We start from the raw sequence: 19,628 nt of genomic DNA on the forward strand, positions 1-19,628 counted from the left end.
CCCATTCAGTTTCACACTCGCGACCCCCGCAAAACCTTCTCACTGGGCTTGCTCACCTGACCTGCAATGATTGACCGCTTGCTGATCCAATCAGAGAGCCGAGTGTGTGTTTCACTAGCCAATCTATTTTCTTGCAAGTGCCATACCGTCTCTGGCTGCGTGGAGAATAGCCAAGGATAGCCACAAAATTAGTGACAAAATGTTACAAAAGCTGTCTAAATAATTTCACGTCATCAGTCTCAAGTCAAAGTTGAGCCTCAACTCTTGAGGCTGCAAGTCAAAGTCAAGTCTCAAGTAATTTTATTTTCTATCAAGCCGAGTCTCAATTCATCAAATTTGTGACTCGGAGTCAGACTCCGAGTCCAAGTCATGTGACTTGAGTCCACACCTCCAGCTTGGTCTCATAGTTAATGTATCTGACACTCAAATTAGTATGCTATGCTGTGTTTGGTACGGTTACATAAAACAGAAAGTTACTTAAGACAAAAAACGAAAGGAGGGTGACTGGTCGGGGTGGATGGGTAGCATATAACGCAAACGTCTAGCAACCCAATGGTTGCGTGTTCAAATCTCATCACGGACAACGTTATCATTTTAGCTAATTAGAAATGTTGCTACTAAACTCAGCAAAAAACAAAACGTCCTCTCACTGTCAACTGCGTTTATTTTCAGCAAACTTAACGTGTAAATATTTGTATGAACATAACAAGATTCAACAACTGAGACATAAACTAAAGAAGTTCCACAGACATGTGACTAACAGAAATTGAATAATGTGTCCCTGAACAAAGGGGGGGGGGGATCAAAATCAAAAGTAACAGTCAGTATCTGGTGTGGCCACCAGCTGCATTAAGTACTGCAGTGCATCTCCTCCTCATAGACTGCACCAGATTTGCCAGTTCTTGCTGTGNGGTATGATCATGGCTCTTTATGTGTCTTCCCATCCCCCTTACCTGGTCCTGAGGGGGCTGATCCCTGTGTAGTAGTTGTGCATGTTGTGGTAGAAAAGACCCACGATTGTGGTTTGGGCTGAGGTGGAAAAAGGTAGGGAGAGGGAGGGAGGGAGGAGGTAAGGGGGAGGGAGGGAGGGAAAGAGTGGTCAAAGGTGAAACACAGACTCATAGCAGGGTTGAGAATGTGATGAGGCATTGCTAAAATGCTCACAGTGAGGGGAACTTAATTAAGCAGCCTCGCTGCCTCAAGTTGGCACTCCCTGACTAATTGGAGAGCTGTATGCTCACACACGGGTGAGACGGAGGGGGACCACGGACCACGTGTGTGTTGGGAAATGATGCAAGTCACAGTGCCATGACTGAAACAGTACAGCAGGAGGCCTGTGCCCAACTCTTATACACTCTCACCACCACGTAGGCAATCTACAACATGGTAACTACTAGAGAGGGATCGGAAACGCTTGACGGTCAAAGTACCGTTTTCATGAAATAAAATCTACCTCAATGAGTAAGAAAACAAACACTACATTGTGTATGAAATAATCTGAATTCATATCACAAGTCAAGGTTTTGAATCTAATGAACTTTGAATGTAATGACTGTAATGCCCCCTACCAGACCTTTGTAGGGATCAGTTGGTGGCCAGTTTGCCTATAAAGCTTTCCTAAGGAAGAAAGAAAATAATAGAAAAAGGCATAATCTGCATCTTTTTATGAATACTTAGAAGTATCTCAGTCCAAGAGAATTTTTAAAAATCGGTAACACTTTCTCTGCACTTAATTGACTTATAAAAGCGACACTTGGTGCCTTTAATACAGTATGCCATGTGTCAGGACACACAACGCTACATTAACTCAATCTAGGAGTGTAAGTTGCCAGCAGTAACATTTATATTCAATTTCTGATAATGAGGTTTTAATAGATTATTAAAATGGTTTATTTAAAAGTTAGTGTAGCAACGCAGGGTGTTTGGGGGCCAGGTGGAGCCAAATGGATCTGACCCTAACACAAGTCCAACAAACACAGTTTTAATACTGCCGTAATTACTGCCAAACCAGCATTCACAGCGCCGCTAAGAATGGGCTAAGTAAATCAATTAGTTCACTGTGAGTGGAGGGGTTTCTTTTGAATGGAGAGTAAAGTGGATGAAAAGTATCCCTCTCTGTCTGTCTCCGGTGTGTCTAAAATAGTCAGTGATACATTGCCTCTCTGCATAGAAGACATACAGTACTGTGGCTGTAATCCTGTACTTTAAAGTCTCACAAGCAGTTTCACGGTGGCTCTCTCACACAATACCATTGCTATGTTAAAGGTCTTTAAACCTATCATCATAATAAACTTCTGCCCAATAGCAAGACCTTACAGAAAAAATGGACAGTATTTATTCACATTCAAGCCAATGAAACTATGTGCTGAGGAGGAGTAAGAGCCAGACACAAAAGAAAGATGAACATATGTTACATTCGAGCAGTGTAATACACACACAAAATATGAATTGCTGTGAGAGAGTGAGTATTTCAATGTATTGTATGTTTTTAGAACAAGAGTGAAATGGGATGTAGGACACTCACACTGCATGGTGAACGCCTCGCCGGGCACTGAGATGTAGTTCTTTCCTTGCATGGGGAAGCGGTAATGAGGAAGATTGTAGTTCTGTGGAATCTTCATCAGAGAGTAATCTATTGGGGTCGGGGGTTGGAAACAGAGAGAGAGGGAGCACTGTGAGTGGTTAACTAACTCCAACACCAGGCCTGGAGGGGTTCTGACAGGGAGCCAAAAGCACAGTGTTATCTGCTGGTGGTGATGATTCATGGGCGGATCAAAGATTTGACTGAGCCCCTGGGAGAGAGACGACGCAGGCTTGTCCACAGGAAAACAAAATATCATGCCAAACTAACCCCTACCAGGGGGAAATGAGTTGCATGGAAAGGACCATGGTTATCTAAGCTTGATCAGATCTCTATCTTCTGAGGGAAACATACCGTATGGAGACAGTTAGTTCAAAACTCTACTTGAACTTCCTTCTTAGTACAGTAACTCTCAACCCTAACTTGTTCTTTTTACAGTAAGATACCACAGTCTGTGGGTCATACAGTACAGTCAGGAGAGAGTTGCGTCGTCATGGTACTGACCTGCTACAAAGGACTTTCCTCCCAGTGAGATGAGAGATCGGGGGCTGGGGCTGGAATCCAGGCTGGACACCATCTGGACCATCACGTTGTCCACTGTCTCAATCAGCCCACTGACCACTGGGGTGGACTCCTGCTCCAAACGGTCACACTTATAGAGACACACTGGCAACTTATTGTATCTACTGTATTTTGAGAGTTGGTAAACTGTCACTGATAGACCATAAAACCAAGTAGTAGCATGGGTTAAGAGTCTTATCAGCTGGGACGATATTCACTGTATTACTGTAAATGCCATCTGACTTCCTTTCGATGGTGCTCTCCACGTCCAAGTCCAAAGTTGTCATGCACTAAGAACGTCTGGTTCAGCTTGCTCATATGAAAACAAGCACGCCTGTTCAGTGTGTATAGAACATTGTAACGACAAACTCGCTCGAAATGTCTCTCTGTTCAGGAATTCCTGTGATCTCACGTGTGAGGGCGCTGAACTTGAGCCTGAATGAATGTGATCATATTCACAGTTCACTATCATATAGCTAGTTTGCTGTAAACCCACACAGTGACTTCACAGAGATATCATGAACTCGATATATTTCATATTTTTTATTTCTAATGTGTTCTTGTTCTACCTTATGTTATTTTTACTACTACATTGATATTGATTAGTACATTGTTGGGTTTAGAGCTCCAAGAAAGGCATTTCACTGTACTTATGCACGTGACATTAAATACTTGAAATGTACTTACCTCATCTTCCCTGGCCACTTCAGAAGACAACACCTCCTCCACACTCTTCAGAAAAGCCTGGGCGGGACACAACAACACATCATGTCTGTGATCTGAAACAAACTATTACATCCTACTTTGGTGTGTGTGTGTTCGTGTGTGTGCCTTCGTGCGCACTTGCATGTATATATCCTTGTGTTCCTGTACCTGTGTGAAGTTGTTGGCAGTGTCGTGGGGGATGGTCTTGTTGGGCAGGCTGAATGGCAGAAACTCCAGGAAGCCTTGCATGGGCAGAGGGTCCTGGGAGCTGTGGATCTCCTCACTCAGCCTGGTGGTGATAGAATAGGACACATCTGTGTTTCCCTAGGGGAAAACAAGCACCATGCATTAAAACAGATTTTATTCCCTAAAGCTACTCTCCCAAGACCAGAATGGGACCAATATACACAGGACACGTTACTTAACCATTACCCTATCCAGTTAGAACTCTTTCTGGCTAATGTCTGCTGTAAAAGTGTGCTGCTTATTTTCCAGCTTCATGCCCTACAGGGACCCATTTTGTGCTGTTTTGAACAGCTGTCTCTGCTTTCGCCACTCTACGTCCACAACTGTCGTTTAATAAACAGAAGAGGTTCATTCACATGTGCTCTTAATATCCCTTTTTCCATGCAATTCCTGTCTTAAAGGAAAACAATAATTCCATAAGGAATGAATTGTTTGTTTGTGTTGGTGGCAGTTCAACCACCAGGCTTCTACCTCATTTCCTGTGAGGCTGCCGTGTGTCTGTTCTAGTTGTAAACCCTGAAAACCATTTCAAATATCCAAGACATGCACATTCCTATGGTGAGAGGTCAAGATGGGCACCAAATGTATTATCTGTATAAATCTCCAAAGTTGAGAACTCACCGGTGTTTGTGTCGTAGAGGAGACTTCTTTAGGAACACTTGCTGTGGTAGGATAAGTCCAAGCATCACCTAGTTGGAGAAATATATGAGACCCATTCGACCCTTCCACCTGTCATCTATAGGAACACTATCTACATGCCAAATGGATTGCTTAGAGAAGAGCTGGATTTGTTCAGGTCCCAAAGATTGATGATTCCTTGCTACGTGTCTGATGATGGTTGGACCTCCCCCAGCCAGGGAATGATGGAAAGAAGTGCTGTGGGATTGTACCTGCTCTTTATATAATCAACCACCTAATACATCATATAGGTACTGTACAAGCCAAAGAGATGTTGGAAGGAAGTCATGAAATCATGCTGTCTGTAAATATCACTAGGTGCACTCAGCAACACTAAATGACCATATATGGTTTTACATTAGGACCATCCCTTCCAACAGTCAGTTCTTCTTTAGTCCCATTCATTCTCTACAGGTGTACAATTATAAAATGCCTTCTATTACCATGACAACTTTGTTGTTTATGTCTGTTATGTCTGGGGGGGAAAACAGCACTGAGACCACCTGAATCTTTCAACATAACCACCTGAATCCTTCACAATGGGTCTAGTTATTAGACAAAGCCTCAGGGAATTGGTGCCCACACCCACATTATTAGTATTTTCCATAAGCATGACTAGTGATTCATCAATTTTTACCAGCAGACATAGTTCACCATGATCCGAATAACACTTCTAGGACTATACAGAGGTCATTGTCCATTTCTTTTGAGTTTTTAGAACCACCCAAGATGAATCAAAGCAGCAATGAAAAAGGTAATGTATTATTTATATTTTTACAGCAGTTTAGTCCCCTAATCTAAAACCAACGTGTTMGGCCTATATCCCCACTGGACACTTAGTAACAGTACAGGGCCCTTATCAGATGAAATGCTTATATATGGTAAAAATATGTGAGACCCTTATAAGGTGGAAGATTGTGAAACAATTTTATGGTAGACGTATGTGAGATGATTTTAAGATGGGGAGGATTTGTACAGTTTAATATGTTGTCGTGTCTTCCATGCGGCAGTACTGTGGATGGAATGTCTATGGAAATGACCAAGATGGAAATTGCTTTTGAACCTCTTTCTCCTCACATCCGTCCAGGGGAAATTGTTAACATAGCGAACATTTCACATCACGGAAAAAAAGAGTGGAACAAATTCAGACTGACAGTGACATGTGATCTTACCTATGGCAGCCTTGTAGTACATAAGGATCTCCTCTGGTGACAGAGCCCTCTCCCAGATGATAAACTCATCAAAGGCTCCTGTCAAATGGTGTCCATAGGACTGGTCATTTCCTGTCCCAATGACCAGGTCAGGGTAAGGGTCTCCATAGTTCATAGACACGTTGCCAGTGGGGTCACTGGTGTTGAATGTCCCATTGATGTAGATGTTGAGACCATCCTTCAGGGTCCAGGTGAACAGAATGTGGGTCCAGAAGGGCCCTGAAAGGGAAGAGAGAAGTGGAGAAATCATAATCATGACCACCCTCCATCTCAGGAAAGTAAAGGGCTTATTGGGCTTAGAGAATTTACGTTTTGCATGAAATGAAGCAAAGTTCACCTAATATTTGTTCTACTCTTGTATGTGGGTATTATAGCCTACAGTAGGTCAGACAACTGTATTTTTCCACTAATATCCACCCAAAATGTCCACATGTTCCACTACACACTCTTAGAAAAAAAGGTGCTATCTAGAACCTAAAAAGGGTTCTTCGGCTGTCCCCATAGGAAAACCCCTTGAAGGCCCCTTTTTAGTTCTAGGTAGAACCCGTTTGAGTTCCATGTAGAACCATTTACACAGAGGGTTCTACATGGATCCCAAAAGAGTGCTACCTGGAGCCAAAAAGGGTTCTTCTATGGGGACAGATGAAGAACCTATTTGTAACCCTGTTTTCTAAGAGTGCAGCCATTCAGTCAGCACCTCCATTCTATCCCTCCAAATTGTTTCAATAGACTCCTCCAAAGAGGAAATAACATATCCAGTACTTCTAAAGGTAAACGGACAATAAAGAGAATCCCAAAATATATTCACTGTGAACAGTTCCACCAGTGGAGGTTAGCTCAGAGTGCCAACACCCAGCTATCCCATTGGGATTGGTTTAAACACAAACCATATGTCCCACCAAGAAGTTCCCCATTCACTTGTTCAATCTCTCTTTCCTTTTGGTCTCTCTCTATATTTTAGATGGAGATGTTTCTGTTGAACACAGGTTAGGCTCGAACACATTGTGACAAGGTCTACCAAACCAGTCCTGTCTCCTGGTACTGGAAGAGGTCTCATAACAGCTGGTTGAGTCATAGATCTAAGGCTTTACCTCTGTTATGAATCAAAAGCTAAACAACCGCATGGTAAAATGGTGACATATCGTCATGGCACATTATAAGAGCCAGATGATGTTTGATCTTCTGTAACTAATAATCAAATAAATCAAAAGTACACATGAAGTCCTGTAATATAAACAAGATGACGGAAGACATTTGAGAATTTGAGAATTTTTCTCCTCTAATAAAAAATGGCTGGGAAATGTTCCTTTCTTATTCAAAGAACCTGCAGTGCAGAGAGCGACATGATGTGTTTTCCTCCAGAAATAGCAGACCAGGTTTGAAATTGTAGGGGATGGATAAATAGTTTTGCTATAGTAGAATATTTATGTTATTTAAATTACTTCATTTAGAGTCCACTTGCGCCTTCAAGTTTGAAATATATTACATTTTTAAGGATATGACTTTCATACATACTATGAAAGGTTACATACGTATGCACTATTTAGCATGTGGTTCAGTATTTACTATAGTCACGGCAAGCCTGGAAACAGGCTTGCCAGTAAAATGTGACACATTTATAGTTTGAGATAAAGAATACATTTAATCCATCATTGAATCCATAAAATAATTCTGGGACCAACAGTATAGTCTGCTGATGATTGTAGCTCCATCTGCTTACAATCAACCATATTCAAGGCAAAAAATCTAAAATTATTGAAAACCACAATACATTCCTCATGTATTAATATAAGAATATTTTTTATCCCACCATCTACATCTAAAGACCGCTTTATAACATTKTTTTAAATAATTATTTTGAATCTTTAGGAAAAAAATACCTAGTATATTGATGTTAGCCCTCCACCTCTTGAAGTTTCCTCGTGTGTAGAACTCTACGTATCCAATGTAGGCATTGGCATAGACAGAGAAGCCATTGGAGATTACTTTGCCTCCAGAGACTATTGCAAAACGGGACTCTGCCTCCTGGTTCTTCCAAAAGAAGGAAAATGTAATCCCTGAAAAACATGAACATAGATTTATCAGATTCAAAAATAGGGAAAATTGTTTCAGAACACAAAATTATGCTAATTGTAATACATTTAGATCTACATTCAACGCCATAAACAAGATTGTGTAGTTACCCCATTAGATAATCACTTTAATTCACTTCAATTCTTATACATTGTCAGTACTGTGTAGCTGTAGAATGTCGGTGAGAAGAGATCGAGACAGGCAGAACTCACCCTCAGGGCCACACAGAGTGGGGTCACTAATGCAGGAGTTCTGGTAGTTCCCAAAGTGGAGAAATGTGCCTCCATTATCTCCATTCAGATAGATCCCCTTGTTGACCATCCCTTCAACTATGTCTACAGGAGGATGAAATAACAACATTATTTTGCCTGATGAGAAAATGAGGCAGTTTTTCCTCTGAACTAGGCTTTTCACAGGCAAACTAATAGGCAAGCAGTTGTCATAGATTTATGAACAAATTCTCTGTACTGCACCAAATATGGAATGTTCCCCACTGCATAATGACCTACCATGGTAGTCAGCTATGACCAAAGTGTTTCCCTTTGTTGTTCTCCCCCTTTAAATCATGTAAGCAGACAAAACTAAATAGGCCCACCACGTTGAGGTTAAAAAGCAAAGCTCCACTTTACAGCACTATAGATACAGATCTCTATACCTCTAGTCTCCAAGCTTGTATAATCCCGATTTACACACTGAAGTCTCGGCTCTTTTTCCAGTGAAGAAAACAATTGTCTCTCCCTGACTACACACACCGTCTCACACACACAGACAAATCCAACATCCTCAGGTTTCAGTGTGTGTGACACACTCATGTCAACTACTGGCTGAGCTGGTACCCCATGCAAAAGACGATGGAGACTGAATAGCCTTAACATGACAGATAGCACCTCAGTAACACCAACAGAGCAGGGAGACTGACTATACACACAAATTAATTTCGGTGAGCAGTGATGTTCCTCACCTACTGTTGCAGAAACATTAGTGTAGGCAGAGTCATTGGTATACACAGAGGAAGAGTTATGGGAGGAAGGGAGCACAGTGTGCTTGTGGATTTGAAGAGCTAGGTGAAACATAGAAAACAAACAGACAAAGGAGAAACAGGTGATTTACATATACACACACAAATAACACAAAACAGCCAGACAACACTACAGAACAGTGAGAGACAAGCACAGACACTAGGCATCGTGAGGGATGTGGTGCGTGAGCAGGGTTGAGATTAAGTGTGATGCTGGGCTCAGTACACAGTGCTCAAGCAGGAACAGATCACTAATATCCCTTTAGGATCAAAGTACATTTTGTAAGGAAATATTTGAAATGCCGTTCTCAAGTCTTGATCTCATCCCTCACAACTGATATAATCGATTGTGAGTCCCAAGGTATTCCATTCCGAATCACTTTGATGTTTCAAACAACCTTAAGCTTATTCAAATTATCAATATATACAACTGTGGAAGCATTTGGGAAAGCTCTTGCTGCTTCCATAGTTGAAATAATACAGTATGGTATTTGGAAATCAGTTTTGCAAACAATAGTCTTAGCATTAATCTGGAAAGTCTGCATAAAATGTACCAGGGGATGAAGGATAACTTCTTATCCCATTTTGTTTATTGAAACAGTGCTTTGATGTACATTAGCAAGTAGCCTTTAGACATTTCATTTTGACTCTCTACTTTGAAAGTTATTATAGCAAATTTTTGTGTAAGACAGACAAAAGGTGAATTGAGCTATAGACCATGCGGACAGAGAATGGAAAAGACTGGGTATTCTATTCCTAAGAATATAGGTCAATGCACATACTTATATTACTTCCATTAACATGACCTGGTCTGTTTCCAATCTGGTCCCACAATCCATGGATCCCGTCCACCTTATCCAGTGGCCAATAGTGTGAGGCTGTGCCTAACACCTGGAGGCCTGGACAGAAAGTTATGTGTAAACAAAGCCCCGGATGGGACCTTTCTCTAATCACACTCAATCATGCTATTTCAATGGGTTATTTTCCTGGCATTCCTCCGTGTGTATTTTAGGATTACAATTATTGACAATTCTAAACAATACAGCTAATTTGTTGATGTTTGGGTATCTCATTCAATAAACACCGTTTACATTGCTTAATAAAACACTATTACTGAGTATTACACTTATGGTCAGTCACAAACTATAATTCATCATCCCATTATACAGTACCAGTCAAAAGTTTGGACACACCTACTCATTCAGGGGTTTTCTTTATTTTTTACTCTTTTCTGCATTTTAGAATAATAGTGAAGACATCAAAAATATGAAATAACACATATGGAATCGTGTATTAACCAAAAGAGTGTTAAACAAATCAAAATATATTTTATATTTGAGATTCTTCAAAGTAGCCACCCTTTGCCTTAATGCCAGCTTTGTACACTCTTGACATTCTCTCAACCAGCTTCATGAGGTAGTCACCTGCAATTCATTTCAATTAACAGGTGTTCCTTGTTAAAAGTTAATTTGTGGAATTTCTTTCTTTCTTAATGCGTTTGAGCCAATCAGTTGTGTTGTGACAAGGAAAGGGGAAAGGGGGATACCTAGTCAGTTGTACAACTGAATGCCTTCAACTGAAATGTGTCTCCGCATTTAAGGTAGGGGTGGTATAAGGAGATAGCCCTATTTGGTAAAAGACCAAGTCCACATGATGGCAAGATCAGCTCAAATAAGGAAAGAGAAATGACAGTCCATCATTATTTTAAGACATGAAGCTCAGTCAATACGGAACATTTCAAGAACTTTGAAAGTTTCTTCAAGTGCAATCGCAAAAACCATCAAGCACTATGATAAAACTGGCTCTCATGAGGACCACCACAGGAAAGGAAAACCCAGAGTTACCTCTGCTGCAGAGGATAAGTTCATTAGAGTTAACTGCACCTCACAGAGTTCTAGTAACAGACACATCTCAACATCAACTGTTCAGAGGAGACTGCGTGAAGCCAGCCCTTCACGGTTGAATTTCTGCAAAGAAATCACTACTTAAGGACACCAATAATAATAAGAGACTTGATTGGGCTAAGAAACACTAGCTAAGGACATTAGACTGGTGGAAATCTGTCTTTTGGTCTGATGAGTCTAAATTTGAGATATTTTGTTCCAACCGCCGTGTCTTTGTAAGACGCAAAGGAGGTGAACGGATGATCTCCGCATGTGTGGTTCCCACGATGAAGCATGGAGGAGGAGGTGTGGGGGTGCATTGCTGGTGACACTGTCTGTGATTTATTTAGAATTCAAGGCACACTTAACCTGCATGGCTACCACAGCATTCTGCAGCGATACAGCATCACATCTGGTTTGCGATTTGAAGAATCTAAAATCTATTTTGATTTGTTTAAAACCTTTTGGGTTACTACCTGATTCCATATGTGTTATTTCATAGTTTTGATGTCTTCACTATTATTCTACAATGTAGAAAATAGTCCACATAAAGAAAAACCCCTGTAATGAGTAAGTGTGTCCAAACTTTTGACTGGTATTGTATATATATTTTTCTCCATAATTTACCAATAATATTCATTATAAACAGTAGGCTAATTTCAGACACAACATAGAAAATCTCAAGAATTCAAGGAAAAGGAATCCATATTCAAAATGAAGTATAATTAGATTTACCTGGATGCTTGGATGGCTTTGGCTTTACTACTTCGCCATTAACCTGTAAAGAAATCAAATAATCTCAACATTGCAACGTTGCAGTAGCCTAATGGTGAAGGTCATATAAAAATAACTGCTGAAATTACCTGAATCAATGTGACAAAAGCAGGTACAAACAGAATTTCGAATAATAGTTCCATGACTTGGCACTTGATTAAAACTACAAATTGATTACTACAAAAATACGGGTTAATTTAGTTTAAATCCCCAATGCACGTTCACTCCAAGACACTGAAAAAAATCATTCTTCTCTGCGTATTAGTCCATGTCTCCAATAAAAACAATTGTCACCCAAAACTTAATTCCCTGACATTTTGTAAAACTGCATTAAAATGTAGCAGTGCAATTGGCACATCATAATATACTGCAAATGTGCGTATCCATTCAGAACTTTCCCCAAAATTGGTAATCCTCGTCTCTCACTACAGAATAAGAAATATTGAACGATTTCAGCGACGGGTTTTGCTCTTTCCTGCTTGATGTGGTCTGCTCTGTCTGTCTGTCCTAGGATTGCACTGAGTGGAGGAATTCTCCGGGCTGTTCGATTGGACGTGGTAATACAAAACGTGATGTCATTTTTGGAGCATCGGAACTCAAGGTGGGGCCTGCGTAAATAACGTATATCAAGTGCGTATTTGGTGATTATGACCCCTTTTGCCCTCAGAACAGGCTCAATTCGTCGGGCATGGACTCTAAAAGGTGTCGAAAGCGTTCCACGGGGACACTGGCCCATGTTGACTCCAATGCTTCCCACGGTTGTGTCAAATTGGCTGGATGTCCTTTGGGTGGCCGACCATTCTTGATACACACGGGAAATTGTTGAGTGTGAAAAACCCAGCAGCGTTGCAGTTCTTGACACAAACCGGTGCGCCTGGAACTTAGTACCATACCCCGCTCAAAGGGTCATTCCAAAATCTCTAGGCTTCCAATTTCCACAGAACAGTTTATTTTCAGGCTAGGTTTCTAGGTTTTAGTACTAGTAATTCAATGTATATGGCCAGCCCATTAGTTTACAGTAGCCGGCCTACATATGAAGAACATGAAACAGGAGTGGAAGTCACGTTGAGAATGAGATGTAAGGAAGCAGCCTGCAGCCATGTGTTTTAGTTCAGGTATGTCGGCCTATGAGTAGGTAGGGGCCTATTCCTGAGTAGCCTATATCGACTTTCAATTAACTAAATCAAATTTAGGCATATCTAACGAATTCAATCGGGCTTCATATCCGCTTACATCAGTGCACCTTAATATGTGACTTTTATATCCCCTTCATAAAGTTGACTGTCCAAATAAAAAGGCTAAAATGCAAATCTCTCTTTTGGCAAAACAGTCAGAAATCAGCATCCACCGCCCTCCATCAGCATCAAGGCTCCGTTTTGTTCTGACACGTCAAAACTGAAGGACACACCAACATTGTCATTTTGAAGATTTCATATATTTTTGTTTAAAAAAAGTAATTTTTTATTGCAATATACACTGAATGCACGAAACATTATGAACACCTGCTCTTTCCATGACATAGACTGACCAGGTGAATGCTTTGATCCCTTATTGATGTCACTTGCTAAATCCACTTCGATCAGTGTAGATGAAGGGGAGACAGGTTAAAGAAGGATTTTTAAGCCTTGAGATAATTGCGACATGGATTGTATATGTGTGCCATTCAGAGAGTGAAGATGGAAGTGCCTTTGATGACCTGCTTCCACGTGAATCATGGGGGGAAAGGACACCTCGAGAGGAGATTATGCAGCCACTCACAAGCGCACGGAAGGCTGTATGGTCAACAGCGCCGTTGTGTGGTTAATATCCTGAACAACAACTGCGGTCACAGGAGTAGTGCTAGGTGCGGGGCTACGAGCTTCCTCCCGCCGAGGAGAGCCGAGAGGCGTATCCCATTTCCCAACAAGCTCGTAGATAGACGTAACGTTAGAAGGTGATGTGAAGTATGTTGTCTGCCACAACCAGATAGCTAGCAGACTAACGGTGCATTTTGGTTGATACCACATTTTAAGGAGTTGGACAACGCTTTCCTAGCTAATATTAATGATTGAAAGAGAAAACATCTCACACCTATTGCATGACTATAGAAATTGATGTTGATTGTCAAAAAACTCAGTATAACAGTTATCTAGTTAACGTAGCTACTAGCTAGAAAAAGTTAGCTAGACACTTGTAGAGCTAATTTAGCTACTCGAGCTAGTTGCAATGGAGTTGAGAAGTTGTTGTTTAATTTATTATTAGCCAGTCAAAAACGCATCAAACGTGATGAAGGACCGGTTGGGTGAATTAACCGAAGTAAGTAGCCTACTATGATGTTACTCATCTCACCAGTCATAAATCCATGGCTGCAGGCTGAATAGATTATTCTATTCTTTAGTAGCTATTTCCTAGGACCTAAGGAATGCAGCTCTGGTCTATAGCATTTTGTTGTCATGATAATAATATGTTAAATGTAGGCCTGTTATTCACGCAGTACTTGAGCCTCAGATTTTACTCTCTAATAAATGACTGTCTGTTTGTCTTGACAGAGCAGGACACAAGCAGAGGAGGATGTCAGAGTCACAGTTGACAGTGATGGATTTATGGAAGGGTTTTTCAGAAGGGTACGTGGTTCAGTCACTACTGTTTGTTTTCAGATAAGCCAGATGGTTACTGTAAAGTACTGTAAGTGTCTGCGTATTGAAATAATATTGAAAATACTGTATGTGCGTGACTCAGGTGGAAGAGGTTAGGGGGCTCATTGATAAGATATCTTCTGAAGTGGAGGAGGTGAGGAAGAACCACAGCATGATCCTGTCTGCACCCAATACAGATGAGAGTAAGTTGATGCCCATCAATCAGAACCCTCTGTCATAAAGATAGTGTAATAACATTAGCCATACTGGTGACTATACCTCCACTACAAAAATATGCAATTTCAAGTCTTGAATTCAAAACTTTTGCATGACTAAATATAGGCTTGGTATTTGCGTTGTGACTTCTGAAGTTGTAATAACAAGAATATAACAAAAGCTCTTACTTCCTCTAACATCATTGTCCAGCGTCACAAACAACACACAACACAATACAAATAGATGGCTGGGTGTCCGGAAACCTGTGTAGGAAACCATGTCATGGCCCTGGGGTGGGCTCTGACTAAACCTTCTAGAATGGTCATTTTACTGGGGGATAGGTCGTCTACCGCTGGGAGGCTATGCATTGGTAGGTAGCCTGTATGTATGTGCATTGGTAGGTAGCCTGTATGTATGTGCATTGGTAGGTAGCCTGTATGTATGTGCATTGGGTAGGTAGCCTGTATGTATGTGCATTGGTAGGTAGCCTGTATGTATGTGCATTGGTAGGTAGCCTGTATGTATGTGCATTGGTAGGTAGCCTGTATGTATGTGGCGTACAGTGACCACCTTAACTTCAGCGCCTATGCCGAACAACCGGTTTTATACAAAATAGAATTTGGAAGCGTGAAAAGAGAGTGTGTGTGTGTGTGCGAGTGCATGTGGGTATGCTTCTTACACTGACGCTGTGTTGCTGCAGCTGTGCTTGTTCAGAGTTGATCCACTGTGGAGACTGAATAGGCACAAGGAGCTAATCAAGACCTGCATGGACAAAGGCCCTCAGTTGACTCTATAATGCCACAGAGCAGCATCAAGTATTACCAGCAGAGTAACACAGTATCAACCATCTGCTATAAAATAATACTAACTGGGAATGGCCCAAGAGTTTGGTGCAAATACTTGTTGGCCCACAAATCCAGTGATAAGGTGTCTAATGGTTACTACGGACAAAGGTAGGTGTAGGGTTTCTTACCTGAATAAATATGAAGAATAGTTTATTGTTATAGAAGAGTTGCCAAGTGATATGATTAATGCTAATATTTGTCCAAGTGTTGGGGAAATTTGCAATAATACATTTATTTTTTGTCACTGTTATTTCCTGAAGAGATGAAAGATGAACTTGACCGGTTGACCAATGAGATCAAAAGCGATGCCAACTCTGTGCGAGTTAAGCTTAAATGTAAGTTTAACACCACGACGTACATTACATAATTTTTTGTTGTTGTTGTTGTTGTCATTGATATGACTGGATTAAATGCCTCATCCCAAATACTGCTAGATGTAGAGAGGTAGATGTGGGGAATTTATCGGAGGTGATGTTATAGCTACTGTAATCACTGTTCTTTCTGTTCTCTGTAGCTATGGAGCAGAGCCTGCCCAAGGATGATGTTTCTAACAGGGCCTCGGTTGATTTCCGCATTCAGAAAACCCAGGTCAGGAAACAGCCTTCCTGGGACTCATTCCTCACATGTTTGCGACTGCTGACATGTTCTTACAGGTTGTGGTTAAGAACAGAGCTTGACAAGAGATACTCGGAGTCTAACTTAGAAGCCTGTATACAAAGTTGACCATGTTTTGTTGTGATGTTTGCTGCTATGTTTTGATGCAGCTGTTTGACATCTTAACCTTTCAAAAGTTTACTGAGTCTTTATCCACTTGACTTTTGTACTGTACTCCAGTGGTTGGAACTCTCATTCATCTCTCCTCAGCTTATGTTTTCTCTAACCCCACAGCACACGGTGCTCTCCAGGAAGTTTGTGGAAGTCATGAGTCAGTACAACAAGACTCAAGTGTCGTTTAGGGAGAGAAGCAAAGGAAGGATCCAGAGACAGCTGGAGATAAGTGAGTGACAAATTGGGCCAGCAGCAGAGCAGACAGGAAAATGGAAAGGAGTCCGACCACACCTAGGAGCTTTTCTCTCCCACCATGATAACACATAGGCTACACTGCTCACAATTACCCCCCAAAAATATCCTCATTATTGCCTATTTTCATTGTGGATAAGTCAGGTTGTTTTCCGGCTTCTTGACCTGGCACTGTATGTTATTATCTATTGTCATGGCATGGACAATGTGGCCAGTAGACCTATTACACTACGGCTACGGAAAATACAGGAAGACAGTCAAGTGTTTGACTTGAGATACCAAAGAGACTTGCTATAACAAAACCATATGGCAGAGACCCATATATTGTTCGTATAGAGTATTTGTTTAGAATGAGAATAATTGATGATGACAGAAATAGCCGTAGCCTCTCCAGTCCCTTAGGATAGTCTTAATGAGGCTCTCTACTACAGCACACTCCAGAAGGAAGAGAAGAGTCTTACACAGGACACATACACCTCTCTGTGCCTACCTGTGTTAGTGTTGCCAAGGAAACAGAGGGCTCAGAAGCCTGCAACACTCCTTTACAACTGTCTTTATAAGAGCTGGTCACATGACCAGTTGTGGGCTCATGGCTGTGCTGTATAGTCATTTTTATTTTACCTTTATTTAACTAGGCAAGTGAGTTAAGAACAAATCCTTATTTTCAATGACAGCCTAGGGACAGTGGGTTAACTGCCTTGTTCAGAGGCAGAACGACAGCTCGGGGATTCAATCTTGCAACCTTTCGGTTACTAGTTCAATGCTCTAACCACTAGGCTACCTGCCACTGTAAATCATGGGTAATCATAGGTTATATACATTCACTGGGGTGGAAGGGCTTATGTACATGATCCCAGGTTTGTAAGTTACAGTGGGTTTGATCATGTTAGGCAGTGAGAGTTGAGTCTCTCTAAGGAATAGCCTAGATCATAACACTGTGGTTGTGACTACAGAGACTATTCTCCCCACGGAGTGGAGGAGAGAGAACACATTTATTTGTTTTAGCACCTGTTTGGTAAAAGTATTTTCTTTCCTGGTTCTAGCTGGGAGAGTGACTAGCAATGAGGAACTGGAGGACATGCTGGAGAGTGGCAACCCATCCATTTTCACATCTGATGTAAGTTATCATAATAATAGTGAAGCTGGTTGAGAGAATGCCAAGAGTGTGCAAAGCTGTCATTTTTATTTGATTTTATTTCACTTTTATTTAACCAGGTAGGCCAGTTGAGAACAAGTTCTCATTTACAACTGCGACCTGGCCAAGATAAAGCAAAGCAGTGCGACAAAAACAACAACACAGAGTTACACATAAACAAACGTACAGTCAATAACACAATATATTTAAAAAATATATATATGTACAGTGTGTGCAAATGTAAAAGAGTAGAGAGATAAGGTAATGAATAGGTCATAGAGGTGAAATAATTACAATTTAGCATTAACACTGGAGTGATAGATGTGCAGATGATGATGTGCAAGTAGAGATACTGGGGTGCAAAAGAGCAAGAGGGTAAGTAATAATATGGGGATGAGGTAGTTGGGTGTGCTATTTACAGATTGGCTGTGTGCAGGTACAGTGATCGGTAAGCTGCTCTGACAGCTGATGGTTAAAGTTAGAGAGGGAGATATAAGACTCCAGCTTCCGAGATTTTTGAAATTCGTTCCAGTCATTGGCAGCAGATAACTGGAAGGAAAGARGACCAAAGGAGGAATTGGCTTTGGGGYTGACCAGTGAAATATACCTGCTGAAGCGCGTGCTATGTGGGTGTTGCTGTGGTGACCAGTGAGCTGAGATAAGGCGGGGCTTTACCTAGCAAAGACTTATAGATGACCTGGAGCCAGTGAGTTTGGCGACGAATATGTAGTGAGGGCCAGCCAACGAGAGCATACAGGTCGCAGGGGTGGGTAGTATATGGGGCTTTGGTGACAAAGCGGATGGCACTGTGATAGACTACATCCAGTTTGCTCAGTAGAGTGTTGGGGGCTATTTTGTAAATGACATCGCTGAAGTCAAGGATCAGTAGGATAGTCAGTTTTACGAGGGTATGTTTGGCAGCATGAATGAAGGAGGCTTTGTTGCGAATCAAGGCAAAGGGTGGCTACTTTGAAGAATCTCAAATATAAAATATATTTTGATTTGTTTAACACTTTTTTGGTGACTACATGATTCCATATGTTATTTCATAGTTTTGATTATTATTCTACAATGTAGAAAATAGTAAAAATAAAGAAAAACCCTTGAATGAGTAGGTGTGTCCAAACTTTTGACTGGTACTGTATGTATTTGAATTAAATAGACTGTCTTACTGGCTGTCTTCCTGTCGTCCACTTCCTCTCTCAGATCATCTCTGACTCTCAGATCACGCGGCAGGCCTTGAATGAGATTGTGTCACGGCACCAGGATATRATCCGCCTGGAGTCCAGCATCAAGGAGCTCCATGCCATGTTTATGGACATGGCCATGCTGGTGGAGAATCAGGTACTGTAGTGCAGTACTGTAATGCTGTCTTGAATATTATTAGTTCTGTTTTTAGTCAAACTATATGGAACTCATGTGGTGGTGTTTAAAAGGGGGATATGATCAACAACATAGAGAACAACGTCTCCAATGCAGCTGAATACATAGGCCGTGCCAAAGAGGAGACCAAAAAAGCTGTGAGATACCAGAAAAAATCCCGGAGGGTAAGTCTCCTCTTCCCCAAACGAAAGGTCACATGGTGCATCTGCTAATAATACTGGATAATACTGCTCAAGTTCGACTCTTTTAACTACTGCAACAGCTCTGAATGTTTTGGTCGTAAGAATAATATTATTTCAGTATCATATACTGATACCATTCTAAATGCCAGACAGAATGTTTAAATGCCATATCTAATGTCTAAATTGAATGTCAAAATGCCTCACTATCGCTAATGGGCAGTCATTTACATTGTCCGTTACCTGACTAATGTTTTCACTAAAATCACTGTAGTGTGTTTTGGGTCACGCATTATTAACCTAACCACTTTGTTTCTGTTCTTGGCAGAAACTCATCCTCCTTGCCTTTGCTCTATTGATCCTGCTTGCTGTCATTGCACTAATTGTTGGCCTGTCTGTTGGACTAACCAAATCCCCTGTATGAGTCCTGTCCTGCTCTCTGTCTGGGGTAATTACTACTGTGCATTTTATCATGATCAACATAACATTCAACATTCAACAGCAA

At 41.1% G+C, this 19,628-nt stretch overlaps 2 protein-coding genes across 2 annotated transcripts in view; one reads left to right on the forward strand and one right to left on the reverse strand.

Annotated features, from left to right (window-relative positions):
* Positions 1 to 12,221, reverse strand: part of LOC111974910 (adhesion G-protein coupled receptor D1-like) — a 76,038-nt gene extending 63,817 nt beyond the window's left edge. The window contains exons 1-13 of the mRNA XM_024002981.1: positions 11,820 to 12,221; positions 11,692 to 11,734; positions 9,856 to 9,972; positions 9,017 to 9,115; positions 8,268 to 8,390; positions 7,863 to 8,039; positions 5,944 to 6,201; positions 4,715 to 4,782; positions 4,016 to 4,171; positions 3,830 to 3,886; positions 3,086 to 3,215; positions 2,525 to 2,632; positions 954 to 1,029 (exon numbers count right to left, since the gene is read on the reverse strand). Coding sequence (XP_023858749.1) covers positions 954 to 1,029; positions 2,525 to 2,632; positions 3,086 to 3,215; positions 3,830 to 3,886; positions 4,016 to 4,171; positions 4,715 to 4,782; positions 5,944 to 6,201; positions 7,863 to 8,039; positions 8,268 to 8,390; positions 9,017 to 9,115; positions 9,856 to 9,972; positions 11,692 to 11,734; positions 11,820 to 11,873 — 1,466 coding nt within the window. The 5' untranslated portion in view covers positions 11,874 to 12,221. The remainder of the gene's footprint in view (positions 1 to 953; positions 1,030 to 2,524; positions 2,633 to 3,085; positions 3,216 to 3,829; positions 3,887 to 4,015; positions 4,172 to 4,714; positions 4,783 to 5,943; positions 6,202 to 7,862; positions 8,040 to 8,267; positions 8,391 to 9,016; positions 9,116 to 9,855; positions 9,973 to 11,691; positions 11,735 to 11,819) is intronic.
* A 1,418-nt stretch (positions 12,222 to 13,639) lies between these two features.
* Positions 13,640 to 19,628, forward strand: part of LOC111974655 (RIMS-binding protein 2-like) — a 163,944-nt gene continuing 157,955 nt past the window's right edge. Inside the window, 9 exon segments of the mRNA XM_070447014.1 lie at positions 13,640 to 14,025; positions 14,259 to 14,333; positions 14,449 to 14,548; positions 15,667 to 15,741; positions 15,921 to 15,994; positions 16,295 to 16,403; positions 17,470 to 17,543; positions 18,768 to 18,905; positions 18,998 to 19,108. Of these exon segments, the coding sequence (XP_070303115.1) occupies positions 13,996 to 14,025; positions 14,259 to 14,333; positions 14,449 to 14,548; positions 15,667 to 15,741; positions 15,921 to 15,994; positions 16,295 to 16,403; positions 17,470 to 17,543; positions 18,768 to 18,905; positions 18,998 to 19,108 (786 nt within the window). The 5' untranslated portion in view covers positions 13,640 to 13,995.

This window comes from Salvelinus sp. IW2-2015, linkage group LG15 (genome assembly GCF_002910315.2).
Source record: "Salvelinus sp. IW2-2015 linkage group LG15, ASM291031v2, whole genome shotgun sequence".
Classification (NCBI taxonomy): Eukaryota; Metazoa; Chordata; class Actinopteri; order Salmoniformes; family Salmonidae; genus Salvelinus; species Salvelinus sp. IW2-2015.